Source organism: Gobio gobio, assembly GCF_949357685.1.
Source record: "Gobio gobio genome assembly, chromosome: 11".
NCBI lineage: Eukaryota > Metazoa > Chordata > Actinopteri > Cypriniformes > Gobionidae > Gobio > Gobio gobio.
In genome coordinates this window covers 37303982-37315287 of record NC_137104.1, presented here as the reverse complement: position 1 = coordinate 37315287, position 11306 = coordinate 37303982, and the positions used below count along the sequence as shown (strand labels likewise).

The 11306-nt window shown below is 38.1% G+C and overlaps 1 protein-coding gene across 12 annotated transcripts in view; it reads left to right on the top strand.

Annotated features, from left to right (window-relative positions):
- pleca (plectin a) overlaps positions 1–8905 on the top strand; it is a 150623-nt gene extending 141718 nt beyond the window's left edge. For all 12 annotated transcript variants that reach the window (XM_079829002.1, XM_079829012.1, XM_079829009.1 and 9 more), the window contains one exon: positions 248–8905. In XM_079829002.1, coding sequence (XP_079685128.1) covers positions 248–6562 — 6315 coding nt within the window. In that variant the 3' untranslated portion in view covers positions 6563–8905. The remainder of the gene's footprint in view (positions 1–247) is intronic.
- Positions 8906–11306: the final 2401 nt, after the last annotated feature.

The following is an 11306-nucleotide window of genomic DNA, read 5'->3' as shown; positions in this document are numbered from 1 at the left end:
ACAGAATCAAATAAACACAATACACTATATAAGTATGACATCACAGCATACAACAGAGATTAATTAAATAGTACACTAACGGGTGCAAGTTATGAGTAATTATATAAAAAAGAATATAACTGCATCTTGAAATGCAAAATTATCTGTTCCATATATTGTATTTTGTGCAGTTATATTTTTCCTTATACATCGATTTCCATGTCATGCGTTGTATTAATTATTGTTTTTTTATGCCGTTTTATCACAGATGTCCAATGTTCAACAAGAACAGTTACAGCAGGAAAAGACTATCCTCCAGCAGACTTTCTTTGCAGAAAAAGAGACACTGCTGAAGAAGGAGAAAGCCATTGAGGCAGAAAAAAAGAAGCTGGAGAAGCAATTTGAAGATGAAGTGAAGAAGGCTGAAGCACTTAAAGATGAACAGGAGCGTCAGAAAAAGCAACTAGAGGAGGAGAGAAAGAAACTGCAGTCGGCCATGGATGCCGCTATCAAAAAGCAAAAGGATGCTGAGGAAGAGATGAATGCCAAGCAAAAAGAAATGAAAGAGCTTGAAAAGAAAAGAATTGAACAAGAGAAACTTCTGGCAGAGGAAAACAAAAACTTACGAGAAAAACTCCAGCAACTTCAGAGTTCACAAAAGCCATCCCACACCAAGGAGATTGAAATTCAAACTGACAAAGTCCCTGAAGAAGAGTTAGTTCACATGACAATGGTAGAAACAACAAAGAAGGTCCTAAATGGCTCTACAGAAGTGGATGGTGTGAAAAAAGATGTACCCCTGGCATTTGATGGAATCAGAGAGAAGGTGCCTGCAAGCAGACTTCATGAGATTGGTGTGCTCAGCAAAAAAGAATTTGACAAGCTTAAGAAAGGAAAAACAACTGTGCAAGAGCTTTCTAAGAATGACAAGGTGAAGATGTGCCTAAAAGGTAAAGATTGCATTGGCGGCGTAATAGTTGAACCCAACCAGAAAATGAGCATTTATCAAGCTTTGAAGGACAAGAAGATTACACAAAGCACAGCTATGATGCTTCTTGAAGCCCAAGCTGCATCTGGTTATATAATTGACCCCATTAAGAACAGAAGACTCTCTGTAAGCGAAGCTGTGAAGGATACCTTGATTGGACCTGAGTTGCACACCAAGTTGTTATCGGCTGAAAGGGCCGCCACAGGATTCAAAGATCCATTCACTGGAGATACAATTTCACTGTTTGAAGCAATGAAAAAAGGTTTGATCGCAGAGGACCAGGCCACAAAACTTCTTGATTCTCAATATGCAACTGGTGGGATAGTTGATCCTGTCAATAGCCACCGTGTACCAGTCCAAATGGCATGCACACAAGGTCAACTTGATGTTGATCTAAGCAAAATTCTGTCCAGCCCTCCTGCCGACAAAAAAACATTCATTGATCCCAACACTCAGGATAGCCTTACTTATTGCGAGCTACTGGGGCGATGCAAACCAGATCCTGAGACAGGCATTCCATTACTACCAATCACAGAACATGCTGCCCAAATTGAAAGAACATATACTGATGAGGAAACTAAAGATGTATTAAGTAAGGCAAATGTAACAGTTCCATTTGGAAGATTCAAAGGAAAGACTGTCACCATCTGGGAGGTAATAAACTCTGAGTACTTCACTGACGATCAGAGAAAGGATCTTATCCGTCAATACAAGACAGGCAAAATTACAGTTGAAAAAATTATTAGAATCGTAATAACTGTTGTAGAAGACAAGGAAAACAAGAAGGAACCTGCATTTGATGGTTTGAGATCATCAGTGCCAGCGTCTGAACTTCTGGAAGCAAAGGTAATTAATAAAGATTTGTTCAACAAACTGCACAACGGAAAAGCTACTCTTAAAGATGTGTCTGAGCTTGAACCTGTCAAGAAGGCCCTAAAGGGGACACACAGTATTGCTGGAGTGCAGATTGAGTCAACTTCTGAAAAGATGTCTTTCTATGAAGCCATGAAGAAGGACTTACTTGGAACAGAACCTGCGCTAAACCTTCTGGAGGCCCAGGCTGGAACAGGCTTCATAATTGATCCAGTGAAAAACCAAAAGCTCACAGTTGATGAAGCAGTCAAAAGTGGTGTTGTTGGCCCAGAGCTGCATGAGAAATTGTTGTCTGCAGAAAGAGCTGTTTGTGGTTACAAAGATCCATATAGTGGAAAAACTGTATCCCTGTTTGAAGCAATGCAAAAAGATCTTATTAAGAAAGACCAAGGTGTCCGTCTGTTGGAAGCTCAGCTTGCAACTGGAGGAATTATTGATCCTGAGAAAAGTTACCGCATCACTCCAGATATTGCATATAAACGTGGTTACCTAAATGAGGAGATGAATCAAGTCTTAAGCAGCCCATCAGACTCCAGTACAGTATTTATTGACCCCAACACACAAGAAAATGTCACTTATGCTGAACTGCTGAAAAGATGCACCACTGATAAGCAGACTGGTCTTCCATTGCTTCCACTATCTGAAAAGGCAGTCAAGTCAAAAGAAATAGAACTAGTTTCTGATGCGCAAACTAAAGAGACTTTGAGCCATGCTACAGTTGAGTTGCACAGTGGAGCTTTTAAAGGAAGAATAATCACCATTTGGGAGATTATCAACTCTGAATATTTCACAGAGGAACAAAGGATTGAATTTATTCGGCAGTATAGATCTGGAAAAATCACTATCGAAAAACTGATCAAAATTGTGATCACTACAGTGGATGAAAAAGAAATGAAGGGACAGGACAACTTTGATGGTTTCAGAGGACCTGTACCGACCAGTTCCTTGCTTGAATCTAAAATCATTGACAAAGACACCTATGACAAAATCAAACAAGGCAAAAAGAAACCTGCAGATGTTAGTGACTCCATCAAACACTACTTGCAAGGTTCTGATTGTATTACTGGTGTATTTTTGGAAAAAACTAAGGAAAAACTCAGCATTTACCAAGCAATGAAGCAGAAACTACTGACATCAAGCACAGGTACTTCCCTGCTGGAAGCTCAAGCAGCTACTGGCTACATAGTTGATCCTATCAGGAATGAGAAATTTACAGTGGATGATGCTGTTAAGGCTGGAATTGTTGGTCCAGAGCTTCATGAAAAACTGCTTTCAGCAGAGAAAGCTGTTACTGGTTACAAAGATCCATACACTGGTAATAAGATCTCTCTTCTTCAAGCAATGCAAAAACAACTTGTTCTAAGAGAACATGCCATACCTCTTCTAGATGCTCAGGAGGCCACTGGAGGAATAATTGATCCAGTAAATAGCCATCGTCTTCCTAGTGATATAGCTATTCAGCGTGGCTACTTCAGCAAGCAATTAGCCAAATATTTTAAAGACCCCACAGATGACATCAAAGGTTTCATTGACCCCAACAAAGATGAGAATGTCACATACAAGCAACTGAAAGAGAGATGTATTACCGATCCAGAATTTGGAATTGCCTTGTTACCACTTTCCAAAGCCCAGACTCCCGAGCAAGCTGAAAAATCCTTTGTTTACACTGAGGAACAAGCACAAACAGACTTAGCTAACACCCAAATAGACATACCACATGAGAGTTTTGCAGGAAAACAAGTGACATTATGGGAAATCATGAAATCAGATTTGCTTCCAGAAGAGGAAAAACAAAGGCTCCTTGAACAGTATCGCTCAGGCAAAATCACAAAAGAGAGAATGATCATTGTTATAATTGAAATCATTGAACAAAGAGAGCTCATCAAGACTGAGCAGAGTATGTCATGTGATGTAATCAGACGCCGGGTTACTATTGATGAACTTTACAGAGCTCGTATTATAGACCTTGAAACTTACAATCTGCTCAAACAAGGCAAGAAAACAATCCGGGAAGTTATGGAGATGACAACTGTGAAACAGTATCTCTTTGGAACAGGCAGCATTGCTGGAATACTCTCAGATAGCTATGCTAAGGTTAGCATCTACCAAGCCATGAAGAGAGGTCTTATTAAACCTGACATTGCTATTGATCTGTTGGAGGCACAAGCAGCGACAGGATTCATCACTGACCCTGTGAAAGATGAATTATTGACAGTTGATGAGGCTGTCCGGAAGGGTCTTGTTGGCCCAGAGATCCATGACAAACTCTTGTCGGCTGAGAGAGCAGTCACAGGTTATAAGGACCCCTACAGCGGTAAGGTCATTTCTCTATTCCAAGCAATGAAAAAGGACCTTGTTCCTGAGGATTATGCCATGAAGCTTTTGGAGGCCCAGGTAGCAACAGGTGGCCTCATGGATCCAGAGTACTACTTCCACCTCCCAATTGATGTCGCCATGCAGCGTGGTTACATGAACAAAGAAACCAGTGAGAGGATATCTGATCCAAGTGGAGATGTCAAACAGTTTACAGATCCAACAACAGATGAAAAGCTGTCTTATGCCCTACTTCTCAAAAGATGCAAAGTTGATAAAGAGAGTGGCTTACGATTGTTGTCTCTGGCGGACAAGAGACTCCTATTTAAGGGCCTTAGAAAACAAATCACTCCAGATGAGTTGTTGCGCTCTCAAATTATTGATCAGAAGACCTACACAGCACTCATGGAGGGTACCATTTCTGTTGAGGACCTCAGTAAAGATCTGAAGAAATATCTTGAAGGCATCAGCTCTATTGCAGGCGTGTTTGTAGAGGCTACAAAAGATCGACTTTCAGTCTACCAAGCCATGAAGAAGAACATGATCAGACCAGGCACTGCCTTTGAACTTCTTGAGGCTCAAGCAGCTACTGGGTATGTAATTGATCCAATCAAAAATCTCAAAATGAATGTCCTCGAAGCTGTGAAAACGGGAGTCGTAGGACCAGAATTTAAAGACAAGCTTCTCTCTGCTGAACGAGCTGTGACTGGCTACAAAGATCCATACTCTGGCAAGGTGATCTCCCTGTTCCAGGCTATGAAGAAAGGTCTTATTCTGAAAGACCATGGTATTCGTCTGCTCGAGGCTCAAATAGCCACCGGTGGAATCATTGATCCTGAAGAGAGTCATCGACTTCCTGTTGAAATGGCCTACAAACGGGGTCTTTTTGATGAGGAGATGAATGATATTCTCACTGATCCATCTGATGACACAAAGGGGTTCTTCGATCCAAACACAGAGGAGAATTTAACTTACCTCCAGCTGATGGAACGCTGTATAACAGACGCTGAAACTGGACTTTCTCTTTTGCTGCTGAAAGAAAAGAAACGGGAAAGAAAGACGTCTTCTAAGTCCTCAGTCCGCAAACGTAGAGTTGTTATCGTAGATCCAGAAACAGGAAAAGAGATGTCTGTGTATGAGGCTTACCGCAAAGGACTCATTGACCATCAAACATACATTGAACTTGCAGAGCAAGAGTGTGAATGGGAAGAAATTACCACCTCATCATCAGATGGTGTTGTCAAGTCTATGATCATTGACAGAAGGTCTGGACGGCAGTATGACATTGATGATGCAATCTCCAAGGGCCTCATAGACCAGTCTGCTTTAGACCAGTACCGTGCTGGTACCCTTTCTATCACTGAATTTGCCGACATGCTCTCTGGCAATATGAGTGGCTTCAGATCTCGTTCATCTTCCTTTGGGTCATCCTCAAGCTCATCCTATCCCATGAGTCCAATTCCCTCCATAAAGACGCCAGCTACAACCTGGAATGATCCAACTGAGGAAACTGGACCAGTGGCTGGAATCTTAGATACAGATACTTTGGAAAAGGTGTCAGTTACGGAGGCTATGCACCGGAATCTAGTTGACAACATCACTGGTCAAAGACTACTAGAAGCACAAGCATGCACAGGGGGAATTATTGACCCAAACTCTGGAGAGAAATTCTCTGTTGCTGATGCAATGACCAAAGGGCTGGTGGACAAGATCATGGTTGATCGTATCAACCTAGCACAGAAAGCTTTTCAGGGATTTGAAGATCCTAGAACCAAAACCAAAATGTCTGCCTCTCAAGCCTTAAAGAAGGGTTGGCTCTACTACGAAGCTGGCCAACGTTTCCTTGAAGTCCAGTACCTAACAGGCGGTTTAATTGAGCCAGATGTTACAGGAAGAGTATCGCTGGATGATGCCATTAAGAAGGGCACTCTAGATGCACGTACTGCACAGAAACTAAGGGATGTCAGTGGATATTCCAAATATCTCACCTGTCCCAAAACAAAGCTTAAGATCTCGTACAAGGACGCCATAGACAGAAGTATGATAGAGGAAGGATCTGGCCTGAGGTTGCTAGAGGCATCCTCTCAGTCAAGTAAAGGCCTTTACAGCCCATACAGCATCAGTGGCTCTGGATCAACTTCAGGGTCTAGGTCTGGATCCAGAACTGGTTCAAGATCAGGCTCTAGAAGGGGAAGTTTTGATGCTACAGGTTCAGGTTTCTCCATGAGTTTTTCTTCATCCTACAGCCCCACTAGCTATGGCCGGCGTTATGATTCAGGGGCACATGGTGGACTTCAGATGGATGAGCTAAAGCAAGCCCTTACAGCTTTAGCATCAGGCAGGAACTGTTGCTATGATGAAAAGAGAATATTCACATCATCACAAACTCAGTCCTCTTTAGTTGCTTAATTTATGTACACAAAAGGACATTTATCCTGCTCTGCATGATATTGCTATTGGGCTTTTTTACCGATGGGAATAATATTGCTATATAAGACTGGCTTTAATATTATATTTCAATTTTATATATTTAGTTTAATATACAGATTTTTTTCTCTTCTTTTCATTTTCATATGACAATATGAAACTATCATATACAGTTTTTTTCTGCACAACATTCATGGCAGAATCATATTCATATATTTTTTTATATTCAATTCTTTCAATTAGTAGCAGTGTTACAGCCTCTATTTTTTAATTGTCTTCTGTTATTTTTTTGCCATATACCTTGTAAATTGGCACATGAATAATACTGAAAAGTCTCAAGAATGGTTAGAATTCTTGGAGAGGATATGGCAATGCTTCAGATGAGATGTAAAAGTTATTTGTTATATATTTTTGTGTATGTTTGTGTAAAGATCCCTAGGGTATCTGTACACTTTTGGTCATATTTTGACACTGAACATTTTAAGCCAGCATGGTAAAAAAAGAAAAGAAAAGTGGGGTGGGGGAGCTGTTGACTATCTGCAGAGTGGAATAACGTCCATTTGGACACTCATTATGATCGGGAGCATGTCAATAAACAAAACATTACACATCTTGGCAGCACTGCCATGGCCATTGTTCTGTAGACATTTATTATCTTCTCATTATTGAAAACTATAAAACACAAACTTTGTACTATGCAGTCTTACTAGATAAAGTGAAATGGATTGACCCATCCTACAGCCATTTTAAAAGCTGAAGATCATTACAGAATTTGCCACAAATCACTATAAAGATGTCAGAGAAACATCTTTTAAAGCATAAATAACTTACATCCCAACCATAATTTGCCTCTGGTCCTTCCCACAATCGTCTGATTTAAAGGGGACCTCACTCGCGCCTTAACCTTGTGTGATGTCTGCATTAGCATTCTTGTAAATGTAATGTGCACCCTCATTAGGCTTAAAATATAAAGCCTAAAGACATTAATGTTTCACTGCAGATTATATTATTATACAGACATAGAATTTTTAATGTTTATTGTAGCAGAAAAGTGTTATATTGTCTTGGGACACTCCCTTCTATGTTACAATGTCAGTTTAAATATTTACTAACCTGGCCAATAATGTTAATTCAAAGACCTACTTTTGTTTTTTTGCCAAAAAGCTCATGCACTGTGTAGTTATCAAATTAAATCCTCTCAATATTATAAATGATGGGTCTCATTTGTATCAGTAGATGTGTCTTTCTGAGAGGGCCCTGTGTCTACAGAATTGCATATTCACTGACACCTGTCAACAGATTTTACAGAAACCGAGGTATTAATGTTTAATGTAGACTTGAAGACATGGTTAATGAGTTTTGTCATATGCCATTAAATACTTAAGATTTGTAGAATACAATAAAGCAATTAGCAGAAAAACACCTGGAACCTTGAATATGCCCAGTCTACCTCTTCTTTCAATTCAAGTCCCCATTTGTTATGCTAACTGGCTTTGTTTTAAATCACCAAATAGCTCCATATCTTGCACTGCCACTTGAGTTCCACCTGTGTGTTCGAGAATATGGAATGGATTGCTCCTTTCAAAAGAATCACATTGTGATCTTTCAACCAACATACATGTTCCACTACCTTTATTTATGCTCCATACACATTTGGTTGAGTAGAATTAAAACGCTAATGTTCTAGTCAGCTGATATTCACCCATATTGGTCAATTTTAACACTAAATCTAAAGCGTTTTAGTGTAGTACTAGAAACGTTGGTGTGTAAATCATAGGACATTCTCTCTGTAAATCAGTTTCAATGCTGCATATTAATATCTTGTGTGTTGGTGTAATGATGTGGGCCTATTGACAAGCATTACAAATCATTTAATATTGATCTCTGAACTGAATGTAGATGTTTACAAAAAAAACAAGGACTCTGTAGATTAACAAATAATGACATCTAAAATTTTAGTCATGTAATTGCAAACCAAGACTGAATTTCAAATGCACAACAAATGTTTCAGTCTCTCCAATCCAATGTTTTGTTTTGGGGTTTTTTTTTTATATAGACTTTTGGTTCACTGTTCTGTAAGTCATAATACTTCAATTTTAGTTATATTTTCCTATATTATATCTTCTGCTTTTTATGTTCTACTAACATGATTAAAACGATGCAATATGAGCAGTTATACTCAGCAAAGCCTTTTTTTAAAGTAAGCTTTTTGAGGCACTAAAAGTATATTTGAAAATGTTCTGATATTAAATGCATGATCTGAGTATGGTATTTACAGGATGAAATGTTAATATTCTATTGTAAATAAACATTAAATATCTGCTGTACAGTCTCAGTTTACCTATTTGTCAACAACTCCTTAGCCTCATATATATATATATATATATATATATATATATATAAACATCACTGAAACGGCAAAAACATTCCAGAGTATGGCATTAATGTCAACGGTCAGCATTAAAACCAAGTTAAGGTAGCATTAAAATTGATCAAAATTGGTTATATCTTACCTACATAAGGGTTTACATCTGTGTATGCATGATTGATGTTATCTAAGACATTCGCCTTTAGGGTAAGAGAGAGGTTTGTCATACTTTGTGACAGGTTTTGTAACATGTTAGACACCCCCTCAAGCTATTCACACACACTCAATTTCCATGAACACGAGAAAAATGCAAGAAAGGGCACAGAAGTTTGGGGCTTTCAGTCAAAGATGGTTACAAACTACATTGCATCAATACATTTTTATGTATTCCATCCTTGTTTTTCTTATGAGCAAAATTTGGCATTGTCTTCTGGTGTGAAATCAGATTTATTTTCAGAAATGTTGTGTTGTGAGTATATTCGCATATAATCAATAACCCAACATACCAGACTGAGCCAAAAGAAACGGGTATAACTTCGTAATTTACATGTTGGGTGTGTATTCTGATTAATTCATTATCTCTGAGCTTTGCCATACATATTTAAAGTGGCTACTAGGTCTATCTCCACCTAAACACTTACCAAAACTCCTTTTTGTTTCCATAGCAAGTTAAAGTTTTTTTTAGCAGGTTTTAACAGGTTTAGATGCATTACAATACTGTCATTACATAACAACTTGGTCACAACAAAGTATTAGCAATTATCACACCCAAAACAACTTCAGCTCCCATTCTTTTCTTTATCTTTACTGGCACGGAATTACAAAGTATCACTTACAGAGTGCAAAACTATGTTGAACGTTACGTTTAAGTGAGCTTAAGCTACCTGAACACCACACCCATGTGCTAGAGCATTTCATTTCAAAAGTACGGGAATTAATCAACAGCTTATGCACCTTTTTGCCCCCGAAGGAGGCCAGGCACTGATGCTGGGAGATGACGTTTGGTTTGCAGCCATCTGTAATAAAGCATTAAAAATGTAAGTGAAAGTATTTCTAAATGGACCTTGCTTTGTACACTTTTTTCATGCTGGAAAAAGAGAAAGTTCTCAATATTTTTAAAAATTCATTGCCACATAAAAAAAAATATATATATATATATATATAATAAAGGTTCTTTATTGAAATTGATGGTTCCATTAAGAACCTTGGTAACACTTTAGTTACTATTCCGTCATTAATGAATAACTACACAGGAACAAATGAGTAACACACTATTAATCAGAATCAGAATTTGAAGTAGTAATCAGACTTAGAGAGATGGTGGTCCAGTGGGTTAAACCATGGAACTGATACGCAGAAGGTTGCTGGTTCGATCTGTCGTGGCAAAATTTCTACTATCGCCGCATTACTGAATAAGAGACAAAACCTTGCCCAATTGTCTTTATAAAGATTTAATTTCTTGCAAGAAATGAGTCACAGTCATACAGCCATCTTCAATGTCTGCAGAGTGCACTAACTAGACACACTGTTAGACATTTAGAAGAGATTTTACCAGTAAGTTACTGTATTTGAGATTTACAGTACAATAACCGCATTTCAGTTTACAGTAACTACATGTTACTGTAATTATATAATACAGTAACATTAGTGTAAACCTTGGTTAACAGTGCATTAATCCTAATCCTATTCAATCATTAATTCTTACTGAATTACATTAATTCTTACATTAATTTATCCTACAGAAGTTCTAACATTTAATCCAAACAGACACAATGTATTAAATATAAAATTCTTTATTTAAAACATTGCAAGTGCTTTAACTTAAACATGTACATGTGTGGAAAAAGTTCACTTTAAAACATCCTAGAATCAAATCTTATTTTCAGAAAATCATGTATAAAAGCAATCAGAGTGCATTCTATGTCACTTATTTTACATTTTATTTACATTTATGCATTTGACAGACGCGTTTATCCAAAGCGTCTTGCATTGCATTCAAGATACACATTTTACATTTTGTCAGTTCTTGCTTTCCCTGGGAATTGAACCCATGACCTTGGCGTTACTAGCGCCACACTCTATTGTTTGAGCTACAATTTTAAAAACTCTGCAGAAAATAGTTGAAGAATACTGTAACTTTGGTGCAAAATACTTGTATACATGAATAAAATATAAACATAAAAAGCAAATGAATTCTGAAAGTATACACAAGTTTCATGTCTGTACCGATCTGTGCCATCTTGCACATTTGATGATTTCAAACAGGAACCAGGATTCTGCTCCATTATGGCAAGAAGAAGTCCCTCTAGATAAGAATTATATAAAGTTAGTCATACAATTTGAGTATACACAAATGTT